A 22,158-nucleotide genomic window follows, 5' to 3' on the forward strand; every position below is an offset into this window, starting at 1 on the left:
AGTCAAAATTAACTTCTTGACCTGGCAAAACACACTCCTGGAAACAAAGATCATATCTAACTGAGTTAAAGATCCAAAACGCAGGTCCATACGCCAAACTCTTATCAACAATCTCTCCGCTCAAACCTTAAGTTTTTGGGAAATATCGTGCTGACATAAGGACAAACTGCTCACACACACACACACACACACACACACACACACACACACACACACATAGAGAGAAAGAGAGTGGTACCCTGGCAGGCTTTGCCGTCGTCCATCAGTCGGTATCCAGTGTGACAGGTGCACTGGACCAGTCCTCTGAGCATCTGACACTTCTGGGAACAGCCTCCATTATTCTGGTTACAGTTGCCCTCGCTGGAGCGTGCACCTGCTCGCCGCACAGAAACATAACAGGAACATAAACACAGCGCGATGGTTCAGTATGAATACAACCACACATCATAAAAAGCATGACTCAGGTGGGGTTGAGCCTCAAAATGCGGTGACGTCGGTACAAATATACAGTCCAGGTTCTCATTAAATGATTTCAGTGACCTTTCCTCTCATGCCACCGTTAGGCCGAAATCTCACCTTGGTGTTCCCCTGCTCCCCCACAATATTGTCAATGAATCTCAATTAGGAATCAATAAGTTAAATGTTCATGTCAGTCTTCATGACATTGTTATGACAGTCTTCACGGTAAGTGCTATTCCAGAGTCTGTGCACGCTCTGAGGGGGTAAGAAAGAGGCTGAACTTTAAGACTTAAGTCTCCATATCACAACCGGGGCAAAGCAGCGTGCAATGCTACTGCCATAGTCATGCTGGTTGTCATTGTCCAGTGCCCACGTTGTGCAAGTTGCAAATGTTGGCGCGTTGGTCCTAAAGAGAGGGATGTTTAGGCGCCATTCACCACAAAAACCTGGTCGAAAGAAGTGTTTGTTTTCTATTTGAAGGCGACATTATTAAGAGAAAAGAAAAAACTGGTTTTGATCTAAGAGAATATTCTTCTTCATTCCATATTTGTTGGAATTTAGCCTTTAAAAAAAAATGTTTTCACTGCAGAAAACTGCTCCCTTCTCCAATTTGTCAATGTCACCATTTATATAGCAATACGTCAGGTGCAGGGAAGTTAACAGGAACGGGAGATGACGCACTGATCAGTTGAATTCATGCCGAGTCCAGAACATACCTATGACTAATTAAGAGACTAAACACGACCCCTTTGCCCCTGGTGCCTTACTTGGTGCCCAGATTATGCACCGCCTTAATTAGCAGAAGTGCAGTTGGACACGCCCCAACATGCACCGCGCTATAGATCTTTTTAAATTGCTCCCTCGCGTTCCGTCTTCACCCTGCAGTCCAGACCCGGATCGTATCATCTAAAGTGCAGCGTTTTAACTCACGGCAGTCATGGTGTGGGTGTTCGTCCGTCCCGTCTCCGCAGTCGTTGACCTCGTTACACACCTTCCTCTGGCCGATGCAGCGCCCATTCCCACACTGGAACTGATCGGGAGCACAAGGCGGACTCTCTGTAGGGGAGAGGGGGGAGACGTAAGATGATGCATGCAGCAAGACAAGAGACAAACGTCTCCACACTTTTTCTTGAGAGTCTGATTATTGCAACAACTCTTTATGTCCCACTCTGCACTTACAAAAGAAAACAACGTTCATTAAGTGATCCTACGTGTTTTTATTTCCACGCTAACCTCTCCTTCCACGTACGGCTGACCACCTTCAGTCCATCATTACATGGAACTGTTCATTAACTTCTTATTTGGAAGTCTCATAGAGATTCCAGTGTAGCCAGAGACATGTCAGGCTGTACTACAGGGGAATGTACGGATGATGATAATGATGATGTGTGATCTCAAAGAAACGACGTCATGGATTTGTATGTTTCATTCCAACTGAAAGAAGTGCTGTGACGTGCAAAAAAAACAAAAAATACATTTCAGAAAGAATACTCGAGATGGTTGTAAATATATCGTGCAAAGTGATCTGGAGCTCCTTTCCAGGTTGAAGGTGGATACAGTTCCATCTCTCTCGTCTCCCCGCTGCCTGTACTTTGTATATTTAAAAATCACAATAAACGAGACAGTTTCTGCAGTTTGCCCACAGGTTGGCGTTTTGGGGGCAAATCTGAACAGTTTATTGTTTGGCAGCTACTGTGTTTAAAAAAAAAAGAAGAAAACAGAAAGAAAACAAAAAAGTGGGGTAGTGGGTAGAAGAGGGCTGTTCTGAGCTGTTGCCATGGCTGCGATCGAAGCTGGGTTTATATTTAGCTCCTGAAAACAAGATAACAGCAACAACCGCCGTCTCACCAGTTTTCTCACAACCCTCTTCATCACTGCGGTCGGAGCAGTCGGGTTCGCCGTCGCATCTCCACGACAATCGGACGCAGCGTCCGGTGCCGCAGCGGAACTGGTCAGCCGTGCACATGGACGTGGCTGCAGGACACACACACACACAAACACACACGTTATTCATTGATTGACAACTCGACACACACGTCGCTCGATAACCGTGATGACGGCAGCAACTCACTGCAGTTCTTCTCGTCCGATTGGTCGTCGCAGTCGAATTCGCCGTCGCACCTCCAGCCGGCGTTGATGCACATCCCGCTGCTGCACATGAACTCAACTGATCGGCAGGGCTGGTGGGAAGCTACACACACACACACACACACACACACACACACACACACACACACACACACACACACACACACACACACACACACACACACACACACACAGAGAGAGAGAATGACATCAGAAACACGACAGCCACAGCAGGCAACACAGCTGTATTATAATTAAGCTGTGTTATGTTGTGATTATTTCACAGCTGATGGCCGTTGTTCGGCTGCTGTTTCTGCAAAACCGTCATTGAGTATGACAATATGAAAGCTACAGACACATTTCATTCCAGTCTGAAAATGAAAATACAGAAAGTAAAATAGGCCCCGCTGGGCTGGCTGCCTGCACATACCGAGGCGGTTGCTATGGAACGGCTGTTGCTGTTAAAAAAAAAGGTCCACGAGCAGCTAGCGTGCTTCTCTTTTATAAATATACATCATATACATACGCATCTAGGAGTAGGCATCCGTTTACATGTGAATAAAAAGAAATATGTGTAATATCCGAGTGGAACCAAGCAGATCAGCTCTGAAACACTTCTGTCTGTTTTGGGTCGACCACATTTTTGGATCGGGTCCAAGTATCCTCGGGTCTGTGCTGCCTGTGTGAAAAACAATTCAGGTGCATGGGATTCAGGTAGATTTTCCACGATGAGATTCTAGTTATGTACCCGTGATTGAAAGCCTTATTGTCACATGCACAGAGGAACAGGAAGCAGCTTATGATGATATTATCAGTCTGCTGTTCACTCTGAATGTTGTCCATAAAAAGTGTTTTACATCAGTTATGTCTCGGTCCCCGTAGACAGTAATTGGTTGGTTATTTTGGATGCTTTGTGATCATTTCTGCCTGGCGATCATAGCTGTCCCACCTTTAAATCTTCCCCCACCCACACACATCTCAACATGCGCTCAGATCAAAGTGATCGGATCAAACTGGCAGCAGATGAGGACGGAGGAGGACGAGGAAGATTAAAGCTGAATCACACGTAAGCATCTTAAAAACCAAAGTGTGTGTGCGAGCGCGTTTGCCTTGGACATGTTTTCCTTCTGACAGCATGAGACGGCGCCCATCAAAGCCACAGTGGGCGTGAGAGAGATGAGGGACAAACAAAACTGACAATTGAGGGGAATGCAAGGGGGAAGAGAGGGAAAAAAAGAGAGAAAAGTGAAAGAGATGTTCTGGAGCTTCAAGCAGCGGGCGGGCGGGCGGGCTTATCGGCTGGACCAGAGAAGAGAGGGGGGCGATCAAAACCGCAGGTGGCTTTCCCACAGAGAGAGAGGAAGAGAGAGAGAGAGATAGAGAGAGAGGAAGAGAGAGAGAGAAAGAATTATAAGGTCACTAGAATCAGCGTGGGACGCTGACGAACACACCAACGCTCTCTCTCGCTCTCTCTCTCTCTCACACACACTCACAGCAACGATGCTCTTTCATCTGCTCAGCTATGCAGCCGAAAGCAGTATCAGTGTCCGCAAGTGGTAACGAGGCATGCAGTTGTGAGTGTTTTTGGATGTGCGCATTCACATAAGGGAGAGAGGAGGGAGGAAGGAGGGAGGAAGAAGGGAGGGAGAGAGAGGCTTCTTCTCTAACAAAGCTGCCTTCATGTGCCTGGAGAGTCGATGCCAAGGAATGCTGTCTGAGGATGGGCCCTCTTATGCCTGTGAGGAATGCCTCTTCTGTGTGTCCACAAACTATCTGTATGTTTCAGAAAGACGTCTCTTTTTTTTTAAAACACTTCTGAAATGAAATTCGATGAGATTCTTAAATACTAGAGATGTCAACACCCCTCGCTGCTGGTCAGAAATGACACAGAGAGACGAGAATAGATCAAGTGCAGTTTAAGAGCAGAGGACAGCAGGAAGTGGACAGTTGGGGGACCAGCTGGATTCGGGACGTGACACAGGATGCGGATTGATCTGTGAACCGTGGTGCTCTTTAGTGTAAAGTGAACACGCAGCGAACAGAATCCTGTCTCTGCTCCGGGCAAAAGTTTAAGAAATGGGTTTATTTGGAAATCTGTATTATTCAAGACTTCAAACAAAACACACACACACACATAGAATAGTGTGATGAGTCATTTGGATCTGATATGTCTCTGCATACTTATTTTAAGTATATTTTTAGGACTTATCTCCTGACTCTTTTTTACTTTTTTTTAAAGGCTTTGATGCCAGCTCAACTTCCCACAGAGAAATGTCAAACACTTCAGAAGTGAGCCAGCAATTAAAAGGAGGGAGGAGACGAGGGAGCAACCACATGACGGACAAACGATGCTACAAAACCTTGAAGTGGTGCTCCTCGCGCTGCAGATCAACACATCAAAGGGGGAAAGTGTGTGTGTGTGTGTGTGAGAGAGAGAGAGAGAGAGAGAGAGAGAGAGAGAGAGAGAGAGAGAGAGAGAGAGAGAGAGAGATGTGGTGGTGGGTGCTTATAGACAATGAGCGAATGAAACAAGAACGTGAGAAATCGGAGATGAGCGAATGAGGCGGGAGATGCTGAGAGATTTGTCAGCAGCAGGCAGCGTCTTTGGAGTGAGGAGAGCGAAACGCGATAGTCAGTGTTAATCAGGACCACGGCTTCACACTGTGTGTGTGCGTGTGTGTGATACAGTGACAGGAAGAAGAGAAAATAAAAATCTAACAGGCAGTTATGACAGATGCTGTGGAGCGGCGACACGCAAAAATAACCAAACAGCTGTTCCTGAGCTCAAACTGACGTCAGCGGACTGAGAATACGAGGAAATCGAACCCAGTATGTTAAAAGGTCTTTTGGGTGTATTTCTCTATACTATTAAAACCCTCAAAACCCTTCGCTTCAAAAAGACTGTGTGGGTGTCGGATTTTATCCGGATTTGAAGCTGATCCGGCTTCTCCATTGTGAGGATTTTGCCTATTTTCTCTGTTTAATGTTACAGAAACTGAAAGTATTTTTGGTCGGACAAAGGCCTTCAGGCTTTTTTTCATAATTTTCTGACATTCCAGATTAAAATATTAAATCAGTGGACTGAAAAAAAACAAGTAATCAAGTAAGGTTATGTGGTCCAAATTGTTCAAGTGGCAATGCAGAGAATGCCGTTGCCTTTGGCACATTCCACCGACCACAACTAGTCCATCATACGCTCAACTTAATTATCACTCCTCTAAATGAGTTCGCCTATCGGTCGCCTTGCACGGCAGCTGGGTTCTCTCGATGTCGCCATGACGATCACGCGATAATTGTGGTATTACATGTCACATATCATGTTCTCCCTCTCCTCTGTGGAAATGAGGTTTTCCGCTCTTCTCTCCTGGCTGTGAGAGACGATGTCTTTTAAGAGGAAGAGTTGCAGTTCTAGATGCAAGCTTGCCGGGAAGGGGGCTCAATAACACCACATGCAGGTTCTTTATTTTTTATTATTTTCGCCTTTTCAAAAAAAAAAAAAAAAATGGTATATTTGAATGTTTCCAAACCCAACAAGTCATGGAATTGTATGACTGGAAAGCGGAGAACCTTGTGGGTTCCATGAGCTCGATTGTATTTGTGTGTGAAGATGTGAAACCCCGTAATAGTCATTTGAGACCATTTTTTTTTAAAATAATTTTGACGGAGAACTTACAGCAGTCCGACTCGTCCGACCAGTCTCCGCAGTCGTCGTCTCCGTCACAGTGGTAGATGTCCAGGATGCAGCGGCCGTACGCACACTGGAACTCCTCCACGCTGCAGGTGGCTGCCATCACATCTGAGGCTGCGCACACACACACACACACACACACACACACACACACACACACACACACACACACACACACACACAGAGACAGAGAAATATTAAACAGATGCTGGAAACGATGCTGCAGCAGCTGGCCGTCGGGAGGCTCTTTGAAGCTTCCGCTCCTCTCTGCCGAGTCTGTCAGAAACTGCACATGAGATGAGCTGGAGGCCCGGCTCTCTGTTAGGACGGCGGACACGTGCGCGCCCTCCGCAGCAAACGGCGCCGGCTGCAAGGTCTCCGGCTCACACGCTAAACCCGGTCAGCCGCCACATTTGTCCCCCCTTTCTCGCGGCAGTAGTTTTGGAATCATGAGGCTTGCAGCCTGAGGAGTCCCGGACTCGCTTGTGATGTTTGAACTTTTTACAATAACATACTGTTCAGATACTGTGGAAAATGTTGCCGTGTCCTTTTATTCCGCTATCGGCTACCACGGAGATAAGTTCTCTGTTTGATACATTCAACCTCTTTTGAAACGGCAATAAAAAAACAACTTTAAAAGATTAGGTTTTTTTTAAACACAGGAATGTTAACGGGGAATATTTGGGTTTTTAGCGAAAAATTACACTAAAGTGATTCAAGACTGATGACAGCCTCATGTTGGATTGTGTTTTTGTGTGATTTGTTTGTTTTAAATTCACCAAAGTCACACAATAAGAATCAAATCCTGTGTTCTGCAAGGTGAACTGACTGGTTTTGTCAATGGAGTCTTGTGGTTTTGAAGAGAACAAATGGACATAATGGCTTCAGTTCCACGTCGTAAAGTTTGTTTTTGCTTTGCGCCTGAGCCAGAACTAAGTACCTCACCCAACCCCACTTCTAATAACACCCAAACTATCCATTTAAGCCCCGTTTCTTCCCCAGCGTCCTTCTCAAACACGCGCGCTCGAGAGCCACTCACGGCAGTTCTCCTCGTCCGATCCGTCCTTACAGTCCGTGTCCCCGTCGCAGTACCAGTGCTCGGCGATACAACTGCCGTCTGTGCAGCGGAACTCCTTGTCCGAACATTTGCGCATGTCTGTTACGACGAGAGAAACAAAAAAACAAAAACACAGGTCATATTTCAAAGACGGTGTTCAAAGAATATATGCATGCTTGACAGTGAACGTGTATGTGTGTGTGTGTGTGTGTGTGTACCCACCACACTGCTCATCACTGTTGTCCCCGCAATCGTTGTCTCCGTCGCAGTGCCAGAGGCTGCGAATACAGTAGCCGTTTTGGCAGTGGAACTCGTCCTCCTCGCACTCTCTGGGAGCTGCGGGAGAGAAAGAAAGAGAGAGAGTTCATGTAATGAGGATACAACAAAAAAAGCAAAGAGCAGGTAAGTGTGCAAGGGCGTGACGGGAGGAGGTCGTCCCCCACCAGCGCTGTGTGTAAACGGGATGAACTCTCCCGAGCGGACTGGATGTCTCCTGTGGTCCGACCGACGAGGAGGTCTTCACTGTTACGGTTTATTCATACTGCACTTTTCCAAGACAAGGAACAACGGATGCCAATCATGACAAACTTCCATGGAAACACAAAACTCCATAATACATCCGTAGAGAAATATCTCAAACCACAACTGAAGCCTTATTCTCAGCTCCAACCACTTGAAGTTTCACCCCAAACAGACTAAACCCACTGCATCCAATTCAATCCTCGACCCACAGAAGAGGCTGTTTATCTATTTGGTCGGGGAGGGGGAGTTAAAAAGGTCTTCTTAAGGTCTTCTTAAGGTCATCTTAAGGTCATCTTAAGGTATCTAGCTTCACTGCAGTGTGCCGTCACAACTCTCTAAGAGCAAGTTTGACAAGCTTTGATTTTTTTAAATGTTTTAAAGTCTGTAATTTGCTGCAATTGTCACAAAGACGCCTGTAACGCATCAGAAATCGAAGCGTTCTCCATCTTGCGGTGCACGAGTGAAATGACCCACTACCGGTTGATTCAGCTGAGAGAAGCATGCAGAGGAGGAACACCATTCGTCTGTGCATGTTCCCATTCCACCATATTTCAACGCTAGACAAGAAATGTGTGGCGTGCAACTTTTCGGGCTAAAAAAGAAAAACCTTAAAACCCGAGTTCCTTTCCAATTCTAAACCCGACGGATTCAGGAGTAGCTTAATCTGCCGTAGCTGAGCTCCAGGCGGCTGGTTTTTATGTCGCTATTAAAACACACGGGCTGATGCAAGTTAGACATTGTTGTTCCACTGGACAGTTAACCTTGAGTCTGAAGATAAAAGACACGTTTGTGTTTGATAAAAGAGACGACGCGGCGGGCCAGAAGTCGCTCCCTCCCGCTGAACTTCCTGCACTGTGACATTGACATTGTTTCAGCCTCCAAGACCCTTTCATTTATCCAAACAACTCCAGCACCTTGCCTCTTTAATCACGCGTCCATCGATAGAAAAGGCCGAAATGGATTTCCAAGACGCCCGCCTCCTACTGTAACCGCCGCAATCGATGGGCGAAGCCCCGCCGCCGCGCTCGCCGAGTAAACAGGTCCGTCAAGGAGAGCCAGTGATGGATGGCCTCCCGGCGGGGAGGTAATCCATAATTTATCGCTGCCGTGCGAGCGAGCGTTGGACGGCCGAGACAAAGAGAGAGACGGAGGGATGCCCACGAAGCAGAGGGGCAGGCTGAGAAGATTCATGATGAAGATGACACTTCGCAAGTGAAATTGAGGTGAGGTCCCAGAGCCTGTGCGTATGTGTGTGTGTGTGTGTGTGTGTGTGTGCGTGTAGCACAGTTTAGGGGGAACGTAAACAAACAGCAGAATGAATCATGAATCGAACAAAAAAAATGATGTCTTTAAGCTAAACATCTAAATGTTGTTTCCTTTGGATTTTGAGATTGATACGGTGCAAATATTAATGTTTAAATAAAAAAAAGGCAATATTTGTTTATTTTTAACTGAAGCCCATAACTTAAAATGTGTTCATAAGGATCTCTTTCATTTGGTTATTAAAGAGCTGTGACCAGTCGATGTACTGAATATAAATAATAATAATAATGAACTGTGAATAAAATTAAGTAATGGCATTACTCTTTAATAAACTGCAGATAAACCATCAGATATAGGTTCAGAATTGATGTATTATTCTGCCAGCGTACAGTATTTACAGATAAGATGCATCTGTGATCAGCTAAATATCATCCGGTGTGTCAGACCTCCCCCACATCGCCCCACCCCAAAAAAAATTCCTCCTGAAAAAGATTTTAAACCACAAAAGCCCACTATGGACAAATACACTCATTTAATATTCAACTTGTAAGAAAAATAATTGATTTTCTCCCTCTCTCTCTCTCCCCCATACCCTCATCAGCGAGGTAAACAGAGGGCGGTCAGAGGTCAACAAGCCCTGAGGACGCTCATCATTCACACAGCGGCCAAACGTCAAAGGGCAAAGGGCGCTGGGAGTCATTACCCGGCTCCCGGAGTGTGTAGGGGGTGAAACGGTGTCATGTTTTCTTCTTCTTTTTCCCCCCCTTCTGTCTTTTAAACTTCAAGAATTCAGAATATCTCGTGTTCCATATACACACACACACACACACACACACACACACACACACACACACACACACACACACACACACACACACACACACCTCAGTCTCCGTGTTAGTCTGGGGAAAAATCCTGACAACTACTTCGGTTCCAGCCGAGCGTGGAGGATCGTCTCCCCCCGTCTCTAAATAATGAAATAAAACCACTGCATCGCGGAGAAGGAACACAGTATACGGTGAAAAATAAAAAATGAAATGAAGAGAAAGAAAGAGGCATGAAATAATAAGCAGTTCGGGGAACCGGGGGGAATTTACTTGGCATGGGGATGAAAAATTCATAGCTGGCTCGCAGCAGACAGACCCCCCATCAGGAAGTGATTCGGTGTCTGGCTGCTGATGCAGTATTTGGGTCAACAGTGAAGGAAGAGAAACCACTAAATGACAGGCGGATAAGAAACACCATTCGGGAGAGAAATAACTAACCTGTACCTGCTGGACGCAGAAAAACTGCATGCTGCGTGTAATAAAAAAAGTGGTACTATGCATGTGCTGTTGAGAGATTTGATGCAGGTGATGTTAAAGTCGCCCTGACGTCACCCATTGGTTTGTGGACTGCGGTTTCTCTGTCTATCAAACTGAAAAATAATAATTCTAAGCAAATGAGCCCAGCCACCATGAGCTGGATAAAGGGAAAACCGTTTTTTTAAATCAATCTGCAAAGCAACGTTATGGATTAAACGTCGCATTGAGTTAAACATGTTGGTGGTTGACGATCATTTAAAAGTTACTGGAAGATAAAGAGAGAGGGAGGGTGGGGCTGTATTGATCTTTTTGATAAAAGTCAGTCTTTTAAAATGGACACCGCCCGACTCTTTCTGGCTGTAACGGTGTCAAGTGTGACTGAACGCGATCGCACAAACAGCGGGATGAACGGCCGGCGGATCAGATGGCGCACATGCAGCCCTCTCGAGGCATTATGGGTAATGAATACAGAGACCGATAAGTGGACGATGCGGTCACAGGATCTGACCGCCAACTCCACGGGGACAAATGAAACAACACACACACACACACGTTTGTACGTCTACACTTGTGAGGACCATCTCATTGACACAAATTAGACCTAACCTAAACCTAATTCTACCCTTAAAGCGATACTACAGCAATTGAGCATTTGGCTTCTCGAAAATTGGGGAAATCTGACCAGATGAGACACTGACATTCAGTACTTCTGTTTTTATTTATTTATTATCCTATGTTTCCCACAATGCAACAGCATATTTTTAACAGAGCCTCTCTTAACCGTTCTATTTAAACCGGCGGAGCCTTTCTACCTTTCCTGGACCACTCGTTCAGCGGTACAGGAAACACACCGACCATAATACACGGGTTGTCGTCTCCAAAAAGAGAAATGAGGTCAGCGAGACCAGAGAAGAATAGATAGACTTGTATATGTTCATTCTTCCCACAACCAGTATGTGTCATATGTTCAAAACCGACAAAGCACAACTCCTTTCCCCTCATCCTGACACATTAATTCACTGGCCAGCGATGCTGTTAGCAAAGAGAGGAGAATAGAGCTGAAACAAGTGGCTTCCATTAACCACAGAGAAAGTCCCTGCACACGCAATTCTCTTTTCAGAAGATGAGAATATAATATCGTGATGTCGCTTTCACACCTGACTGAACGGAATTTAAAGCTGCAGGGCGACTCAGTTCAGTTCATTTTTGCTAAAATTAAGTACTTTATTTTAGGATGCACATTTTTCAAAAGCCTTCTGTTGCGTCATGTGTTCTTTAATGCAGTGAAACAAGAGAAGAACATGTATTTATTATTAGAGTATGTATCATTTAAAATTCATCCAGATCAATTTGAAAACTGTCAATAAATATGGTTGAGATATTATTCAACCGAACTTTCTTCATTTCATTTGACAGTCAGTGGTTGATTCTACAGACGTTGATACAACGGTTGGCTATTTCAACACATATGGGACTAAATCACAGCGCAAGTTAGACACTATCCTGGTGTTCCGGACCTTTGCATGAGGACATTTTCTCCAAAAAGGACCTCGTTGAATCTGAACACCCATGTGCTCGATCCAAGCTTCAAACAGCCCTTTGAACAATGAGAGCAACTGGCGAAAAAAGGGCCCTCCCTATTCCCAAATCGTCGTCACCGACAAACTCAAAACAGGTCCTCGCAAAGATAGAACGCCCACCCGACCGCCAGCGATGCACGGATACTCAAACACCACTGCAGAAATAGACACTCTCCTTGCTTCACCCGCTGCGGGCCACATTCTGTTTGGCAAGCAGCTGAGGGGCTATTTTGGTCCCGAACACACACTCCGTGCACGCGCGCACACACACACAAACACACACACACACACACACACACACACACACAAACAAACACACACAGATAGATAGATAACTCCACAAATCAAAAGAAGAAAGGGATAAACTGACACCTCAGTGCACATGGCTGCCTCAAACATCTGTCCACTTAAATAACTCCGCGCCCATGAGTGCATGTGTGGGTGTGTGACGGCACATTTCACTGTTTGTTTGTGTGTTTGTGTTGACGACAAGAAAGAGGAGGTGGGTGGGTGGGGGAGGGGGTGGGTGTACTCACGACAGTCCTGTTCGTCGGAGTCGTCCTCGCAGTCGTTGTCTCCGTCACACACCCAGGAGCGGCGGATGCATTTTCCGTTGTCGCAGTGGAAGTCCAGCGGCGAGCAGGTGGGGAGCACTGCAGACCAACAACAAGACAACAAGTCTGTCAGCAGGAACAAACAAATGGGGAAACAAACTGTGAGGCTGAAGGGAGGGTTTTGCAGTCATTTTTCTGATTTATACAACAATATTGTCTTTTGGTGCTTTTCTGTCGGTATTTTATTACTTTGTTTGGTTATATAGTTATGACTGTACGGTGCGATACAAGATTGGGCCATCATGTATTTAACCGTATTGTAGGCCCCACTCTACCGGCAGGGCAAGTGGGTCAGAAATGTCAACGTGCTCAACATGCTCAACGTGAATTTGTACTTGCTTCGACATTAATTATTAGATTTATTAGCAGCTATCAAATAAAATGAAAACAATATATTTAGGGAAATCGATCTTAAGTTCCGCCCACATCTTATGCGTTTCCGATACCAGAGCAGTATTTCCTTTGATACCTTACCATGCTTTTCTACATATTTCTTCTTCATATTTAACAAAAGCACTGCACCGCTGTTAACAGATGACCAGTAGTTCAAGATCATCTTCTGCAACGTGAATATTTGCCCGTTTTGATTGCCATCTGTGATTCATATCTTTTTTCAGACAAAATATTTAATTTGAATCTCATTACTTGGGCTACAGGAAGCTGTGATGGACATTTTCTTTCCCTATATTTTATGTATTGACCAAACACAAACAGGGTTCATACACATTTTGACCAATGGATTTTTCCAGACCTGGACATAACCATTTTAAAATGCCATGACTTGTCCAGGTTTTCCATGACCCTGCTAAACCAGAAATCACTAAAATGTAGTCATCGGTCCTGTACGGCAGCAGGCTGCCGTAAAAGGTCAGGGGTCAAGTGCAGGAGGGTTTATTCCCCGCCTGGTTTCGGCCCATCCAGAGCCAGAGCCTGATCCGGACCCATGCGGCCTCTCCCCGCTCTCCCACCTCCGTACCCTGAGACCCAGAGAGCAGCGGCTCGGCTCAGCGCATTCCTCCTTAACTTCATATCCGCTCTAAGTGCAGCTACTCGCTATCTAAGCAGAGCCCGAATGACTGGCCCTTTGTCATCGGCAGACAGAGCTAATTTAATTACAGGCCAGGGAGGGATGGAGGGAGGAGGAGAGACGGGAGGGGACGATAGGGAGCGGCAGCTCTACCCGCAGCCGACTCTCACCCCGCCCGTCAATACCAGATATGAAATATTGACGGGGCAACGCAGACTTTATGAAAAATGTATGACGTCACGCAGCAGGTTAGGCAGCGAGGCAGACAGGCGGACGAGTTGGGGCTCAGTGAGGGAATTAAGTAAGCGCGTGTGTGTGTGTGTGTGTGTGTGTGTGTGTGTGTGTGTGTGTGTGTGTGTGTGTCGGGGTGTGGCTCTGGTCTCCAGGGGAAGTAAAGCCCCACTGACCCACATACCCCTGCATGGTTATTACATTATTCAGAGAGGGAACAGTAACCCTCTCCCTTACCCCCCCGTTATGCTGCTCACCCCCTGATGAACTCTCTCCCGTGTCTGAATAACACGACCGCTCTGAAGGTTGGGCTACATTTGAATCAACAATGCATTTCTGCAAACAGTTATCTAATTCACACCATCATCAGTTTCTCTTCTTTTTGTTGTATTTTTGTCCTTACAGGCAAACATTGATTTCCGATCAATAGTGTGATGTGAACATTTAAACTGAGATGCTGTAAGTCATTGACTATTGAAACAATTGTGTGCATTTAAAGATGCTCCAAACATCGGAGGTTTGAGAATCTGAGCCCTCTATAAATGCAATTGGCAAGGAAACAACACATTAATGAATTATGAAAATGATCCTTAGTTGCAGCCCAAGAGTTTTTGTATATAATTTAAGTGGAAGTTTGACCCCACTAAATTGAATTGAAAGATTCCTATGTAAACCCTCCAAAGCTACTGGTTGGTTCAAATAAGTTAAACTGTTACCGTTGCCTCTCAGTTGGTATAATTCACGTTTAAAAGACAAAAAGAGGTCAAATACCAAAATTAAATATGAACTGAGCTTATTATTTGCCAGAACTGCTGCAATAAGCTGGAATTGAACAGGAAGTCAACCTTCGCAGCGTACCATTAGTGAAACTTCCAGAGAGTCTGTCAGTTGGAGTCCTGAGACACACACACGCACACGCACACACACACACACACACACACGCGCACACACCTCTCTTTGTCAAACGGGGAGGCGGTTTGATGCGTTTTGGATGTGTCTCCGACAGAGTCAGCAGATTTAGGGCCCTCGACCGACCATCCAAGAGAAGGAAAATGCTGCTTCTCCATGTTTTCAATAAACAATTCAGCTGTCAGACGGAGGGGGAGAGCGAGGTGCTGACACGCACATACAAAGCACACACACACACACACACACACACACACACACACACACACACACGCAGACACGAGCAAACCGTCGCTGTGCAGTTTGGAAAAACATACGCACCCCTCGTCCGTGGCACGGAATTGTTTAGGCACCCCACATTTTGGATAGAGGGGCGCAAATTGTATGCAAACAAATACTCGCCGAGCGAGGACACGCGGTAGGCGGGGCCCTATTGCTCGTGTCGGGGGGGGGGGGTCAGCAGGGAGCATGCTGGGAAAGGTCGAGGACGGTCTCCGGGACGCTTTGATCTCTCTTATCACACAGATTCTGCTCCGCTCAGCGCCGCTGCTCTTGCTGCCGCTGCATTACTCAGAGGCCGATGCCACACACACACATTAGATAACACACACACACACATTAGATAACACACACACACACACACACACAAAAGAAGTTCCGATACCACGTTTTCCTTTCCGATACCAGGACCACTAACCATGTATGGATGTCATATGATTGATGTCATTGTTGTGTGGACTAGCTCAGATGAAACCTTTTGTAAAACATGAACATATGAATACAAAGGAAGAATGCCAGAGAACTTTATTATATCGTCTCGTTTTTGCCAGTGTAAAATATTGCCAAATTGTTCACATTTTGCTAGCTAAGGTAGCGAAAAAGTTGCTACAATAAATAAATATTAGGAGGGCTGACGGAACTAAGCCGCGGCCAAACCGCATCAAAGATGGCGTTACATTTCACAAGCTACTGATGTCGGATGCATGACGCATTGCATTCTGGTCTACTTGCCATCAGTTATGCAATGTTGTTTCATATTCTTGAGCATAATCATATAACATAGTAGTTGATACTCATCGAATGTTGTTAAATTTGTTTAAAGTTTGTGAAAGCATACTTTGACTAATTCACGAACCAGAATGGTCCTTCCAGGACACACACACACACGCACACACACACACGCACACACACACTTTTAGGGTGATGACATTATGACATATGAGACATTCAAAGCTTCATCTGGAAACCTGGAGTTTCAAATGTAAAAAGTAAATAAAAATATGGCCCTAAAAGTCATAGGTATTGTTTATTTAACTTGCTTGAAGGCCAACATTCAGGAGTCTGTGTGTGTGTGTGTGTGTGTGTGTGTATTGGTGTGTAATCTTCTCCTAACGACAAACACGGAGCCGAGCGAATGAAAAAGGTGCAACACCGATGTCTAGATCACCCCAAATGTTCCAGTAGAGACGACGAGGGTAACCTGCGGGTGAACCGACCTGCTTTGGTCTAAAAGAGAAAAACCTTTATTAAATATTCTCGTTAGACGCGCAGACTCCTCCGTCCCGTTGTGAGATTCCCGCTTCGACCCCAATATAACGGGCCGATGGAATATGAGTACCGAGTCTGGATTACTGTGAGTTACGCAATGTTTCTGGAAAGAGATGTCGCTGACATTTGTATAAAGAGGTACCTCCTTATGTGTTCACAGCAATGTCAAATATTATTATATAGATATATCAGAGGGGGAATAATGGACCGTTTGACTTCCTAACACTAGCTCTAATCATCTTATAGCACATAGTCAAAACTACAAATGCAAAAAAAACTAATAATGGCAATAAAAATACAACGTTTAGAATTATTGATGGTTTACACTGACTTTTTGGGGGGTTGAAACTAGTTTTCTGGACAGTGTTAAAAAAACAAAAAACACCTGTTTGTTTCTGTAGACGGGACCAGATTAGTTTAAATGGATTTTCAACCTCGCCCATTTCACACACTGACTGGCTGCGTTATAACGTGCATCGTGTCTGACTTGGTGGTGGTGGGGTGTGTGTGTGTGTGTGTGTGTGTGTGTGTGTGTGTGTGTGTGAGTGAGTGAGTCCCACGCCTTGAAGAGGATCCATACGCCCGTCTTTAAGTGGCCTTGAGCAGCAGAGTTAATGGCCTCCCTTTTACTGTTGAGCAGCAGAATCAAGTGGCTCTAATGGGACCAATATATCTGCCGAAACGGCCCTTATCACACCGGCTCAACGGATGGACAGATGAGAGACAGAGAGAGAGAGAGAGAGAGAGAGAGAGAGAGAGAGAGAGAGGACACTGAACTGACTGGAAAACAGATGTGGACTCCAGAGAGCGATAGAGGACTCTTACGAGAATATTTCATCGGAGGATTTCTAGTAGAAGTTTAATCTTTCAGTCCAAAACACGTCGGTTCCCCTCCAGATTACTGCCGTCCGCAGTGGAAACATTTATTCACACTGGTGGTCGGGCTCTTTTTTCCCATTATTTTTGACTCTGTTTGACATCACGCGGACATAAACACACACACACACACACACAGACATGACTGCGCTCCATTGCAGCGACGGTGTTGGCCAAAAAGGCACCCTGATTTGTTGAATAGATCAAAAAAAAGAAGAGGGAAAGCAGCATCTCAAGGAATAAACAATTTACATGTAAAGAATAAATAAAAAATGCATGCTGCGTTTGTCCATTTTGACGGTGACATCAGACCCCGAGAGGCAGAGTTCTTTCCCCGACTGTCTCGCCCGTATTCTAATACTGGAGACGCGCGTAAGACGTGGAATGGCTTCCTCGCACGCGTGCAGTAGCGATGAGGCCGGTCGGCCGGATGTGGTAGCGAGTGACGCAGAGCACCAGCGTCGTCACTTGTTTCGGTATCAAAAACAACTCGACTATACTTCTTGACGCTCTGCAACCACATTCATCAAGAGATTCTCCTCTGAAGCTCCAGACGTTTGTCTCCCATCGTTCTCTTGGTTCTCATCCCTTCTTAGCGAACCCAAAGCCGGTAACTGACATGATGCTGCGGTTCACCGAGGACTGAAATCTGATGTGAGAAGAGGAAGCGAAACTGTGAGAGCGAGTTCTGAGACGACAACAAGCGTCATTTTGACAGTTTGTAAAGAATGTGTCGTGTTTCAGAGTTGTTAAAAGTGCCTCCCTCGTCCTGCCAACTGGAGCTAATCCCCTCTGCTCCTCTCAACCGCCTCCGTCCACTCCCCTGCTCTTTATTTGCCTCTCGCTGCCGGTCCCGGCGGCGGCTTATCTGATTACAGTTCAGCTCTGGTCGGTGGCCAGCGCATATTTCAGTCCGTCGGCGTGGAGGGGCGCGCGCCGCCAGCAGCGTTTCTCTTGGCAGTGTGTGCACGGCGGCGGCCCTGCGCTCTCTCTCTCTCTCTCTCTCTCTCTCTCTCTCTCTCTCTCTCTCTCTCTCTCCTCCCTCCTCCCTCCTCCACCTCTCGCAGTAAACAGACCTCGCGCTCCGCGATCATAAAACCATCAAAAACACAACTGCAGAGTTTATGTTCACGAGCTCTCCGACGAGTCTTACGTCGTTTATCCATCTTTTGTATACAAAAATTAAATAAAAGCAGCAGTTGGATAATATTCAGGTGCAAATGCATCTGAAGCATCTGAAGCGGCGCTTCGTCCTGAACGAGACGCAGACGCCGTCACGAGGCGTCTGACTGTCCATCGAAGGCAGATTCGAGCAGATAAAACGCTCGCTAGTTGCCATGACAAATCTCTGCCGAGCACTTGACAGCAGCGAGGAAGAGTCGAGTGCGTTCTTCATTCAGCCAGTCATCCATTTAAAAACACACACACACACACACACACACACACACACACACACACACACACACACACACACACACACTTAAAGCGGCGTTCAGCCTCTGGAATGTCAGCTCTGTCCTTTGGACATCCATGTGCAGTAGCAAATTAGTTTATTTTCATATAAATATACATTACTGTGACCAATGATGATTAGAATTGCACATGTAAGACCTCTGCATTTAACCCATTCTGGGCCATTCATGAGCAGCCGACTGCAGTCAAGCTTTTAAACCTTCATCATCACGAAGCAGACAAATCAGGTGGGGATCCAAACACTATAAATGAAATCTATACATGCAATGGCTGTCCACGCTTTTGCATAGCGTGGAAATTGTGGTTCGATTGAGTTGCCGGATTCGATATCAGAATCGCCAAACTAAACATTCTCGGGCGATGGCAGAAAGAAAAGCGTTGACTGTGTGTGTGTCGTAGAGGTTCTGATTTGAGGTATTGACACAGTTTGAGTTCAAGATAGGCAGGAAAGAGTGAAGAGTGAAGGCACACAAAAGAGACAACACAGCTGCCGGTCGTCCGTCTGGTTATGTGACATTGGATCAGCCGCGACGACCGTTAAACCGTTTAACCGCTGGAAGTGACCGGAGGTGATTCATTTCACGTGAAGCTGAGCGTCCGGGTCAACCGCGCGTGTGTGTGTGTGTGTGTGTGTGTGTGTGTGTGTGTGTGTGTGTGTGTCAACAACAGGTCCACCTGGCAAGAACGGTTTTCGCCCATAAATCCAATCAATCATTATTTCCAATTAGCCCATTCATTACGCAGCCCATAAAGTGCACTAGTTCTCGCCGCCCGAGGCAACGAACTGTTTGTTCCGTCTGGCTGTCAGAACGATCCAGAAATGCATGACTATAAATATATATAATAAAATAAAAAAGCAAAGCAGAAGTGCTTGACAGTTTTTTTTCAGGAAAAAAAATAACAATAAATACACATTTTCCAGCTGCCGCTTTCTCCGTGTAAATCACGCAGCTTATCCTCTCTTCTGTCGCTCTGGTCTGCGGACGAGAGGTCACGTGATGGTGAAGAAATACGACGCAGTTGCTAAACTAAATTTACCGCCGGCCTGTTCAATGTTCGAGGTCGCTCTCAGGAGGCCGTTTCGATCGTGGCGAGATATTTGAAATAGCAAAAAGTTTCAGTTTGGGTCTGAATTCGGAGAACCCAGACAGACAGACTTTGTCTTGAGAAAGCACCTCAAGATCCTTTTTTTTTTATCACATGTGTGTATTACATAATATATCCCACTTAGCACTGTTGAACCTTAATCCATCACCTCGGTCGTGTTTAATTACACCCATAACACATTTAAAACCTCCTCAAAAAACTCACACGAGGTTTACAGAGACGTCTTTGTCTCTCTCCTCATTTCAGCCTCTTCCTCCAATCGGCCTCTAATCACGTCCTCTCCCGTGTGAACAAGTGTTTTGCTGAGCGGGGAGTAAATATTTAAGAAGGAGGACGGAGGAGGAGAGGACGGAGAGAGCGTTGGGTAAGGCAGGTGAAGAAAGAGAAATGGAGGACTATGTTGATGTCTCCAAACAACCAGCGGCCATATCCGGGGACAGAAAGACGAGAAGAAAGAGGCGGGAAGACGAGGAACCGAAAACTCAAACCACATAGCGAGAAAAATAAATGAGACGGCCTCGGGTATAAAAAGAAGAAGAAGAAAAGCGAGTGTGGTTCACAGGTTCCCCGTGGTCAGAGGGCAGAGAGGCGAAGACAGAGGGAGGCAGGGAGGGGAGAAGATGAAGGGAGGGAGAGAGAAATTGACACATGGAGGACGACGGGATGGGGTCCTAATCTTCCCTCGCTCCTGCTTTCAGGATCAGGTCGGCTCCCGCGGTCACAGCTTCCCCCTGAGTGGAGAGGACTGCAGAGAGCGGTAGATTAAAGGACGGAGGGGGTATTTCTTATTTTTTGGTGGTTTATATATATATATATATATATATATATATATATATATATATAGACTTAGTCTATAGACTTAGTCTACTAAGCCAGAAAACATATCTTATCTTTTCAAACGCCTAGCTAGCTTGCTCCTAAAATACTTTGCAGCCGACGTCAGGAGATCTGTCGTCTTTGCAGAAAAGCTCAACTCAAACGAGATCAGATTTGTTTCCGATTCCTGACGGGGACATTTTAGCCCCAAAACTTGTGCTAATGAGTACCCAGTTAACAATCATTATTTATTTATTTTAAATGTATGCCGGTACTAATGCTCGCCTCGAAAAAAGAACTCGAGAGGTTGCGATTCCCAAAATGGGGAGTTTAGTATGCGGGATGCTTGGCTTTCAATATCAGTATTAAACATTGGGAGGACACTGTTGCTGGGCAACTGACAACAAAAGCGTCCCCCTTTGCAGCACATGTAGTTTGGTAAAAACGTCCGCAGGATTCGTGAGCACTCGGGTAATTTCCAGTTACGAAATTGCGAGTGGATTCTTCTCATAAATATGCTAAACGTGACGCCACTGGTGGTCCTCGCAGATATCCTGAAATGCGTCCAACCAGGGTTATTTTATACACTGTGAGTGTGTGTGTGTGTGTACCTGAGTTCATAGTACACACCGTTCTCCTAAACCTCACAGGCTCGTGTGAGAGCCGAGCTCAGAGGAAGCCAAACCTCATGCGGCGCTTTCAATCACGCACAACAGAGATTTTCCTTTTCCGCTTCAAGACACCTCCACCGACACACTCAAAGACACACACACGCACACACAAGCACACGCACACACACGGCCCTTCGCATCTATCTCCTCTGCTCGGCAGCCCTGTCTCCTCACTCCGGCCCAAAGCATTTGATCTTTCACAACACTAGCTGCTTTCACCTCAGCAGGACTCCAACAGTGTGTGTGTGTGTGTGTGTGTGTGTGTGTGTGTGTGTGTGTGTGTGTGTAGCCCCCCGCTTTCTCCAGCGGAAGTGAAATGCGGAGAGAGAAATAACTTGAAGGATGCTCTAGAACAACGGGGGAGGAGGAGGCGTGTGGTGAAGGAACAGAAGACGCGTGAAGTCTTCCAAGGTCACGGAGTCGTATCTCCGGTGGTTACGGTCGTCACGAACAGTGTCTTAATACAATTCATCGCCCTGGAACTGGGAGGTGACGTTAGGAAAAACTGAGAAGCAGATAAGATCGGAGAGAAGACAAAAAGAAACATAAGTCAGACTCGATTAGACGGTCGGTTCTGTCCACTCTGGGCATCTGCAGAGCTCGCAAGGCGTCGCTCAACCCAACATCTCCTGGTTGTGCTACTTAAAAATAAAAGCTTTTTAACATACCAACATTCTATTGTGGAGCTTTGTTGATGTCTATTCCTCAATAAAACCTCAAGTCTGCTAACACTGTGGCGAGGACGGGAAAAAAAAATCCGCTCCTTTGACCATGAATAATCTTCTACCGCCGTCCGATCAGGAATGTCACATTCAGGTGTCGGGTTTGGACACAGCGACGTGGAGAAAGTAAACACAAGTTGTTAGACAATCGGACTGTAAATCAGTCGGAGAAACAGCCATTGGGAAACCGTCTGAGTCTGGGATCA

At 45.9% G+C, this 22,158-nt stretch overlaps 1 protein-coding gene across 1 annotated transcript in view; it reads right to left on the reverse strand.

Moving 5' to 3' along the window:
* lrp4 (low density lipoprotein receptor-related protein 4) overlaps positions 1-22,158 on the reverse strand; it is a gene marked incomplete at its 3' end in the record, with an annotated part of 91,488 nt that overhangs the window by 21,056 nt on the left and 48,274 nt on the right. Inside the window, exons 3-10 of the mRNA XM_079216538.1 lie at positions 12,498-12,614; positions 7,515-7,628; positions 7,275-7,391; positions 6,221-6,349; positions 2,531-2,650; positions 2,308-2,433; positions 1,390-1,515; positions 239-373 (exon numbers count right to left, since the gene is read on the reverse strand). Coding sequence (XP_079072664.1) covers positions 239-373; positions 1,390-1,515; positions 2,308-2,433; positions 2,531-2,650; positions 6,221-6,349; positions 7,275-7,391; positions 7,515-7,628; positions 12,498-12,614 — 984 coding nt within the window. The remainder of the gene's footprint in view (positions 1-238; positions 374-1,389; positions 1,516-2,307; positions 2,434-2,530; positions 2,651-6,220; positions 6,350-7,274; positions 7,392-7,514; positions 7,629-12,497; positions 12,615-22,158) is intronic.

This window comes from Taurulus bubalis (genome assembly GCF_910589615.1).
Source record: "Taurulus bubalis genome assembly, chromosome: 4".
In the NCBI taxonomy this organism is placed as follows: Eukaryota; Metazoa; Chordata; class Actinopteri; order Perciformes; family Cottidae; genus Taurulus; species Taurulus bubalis.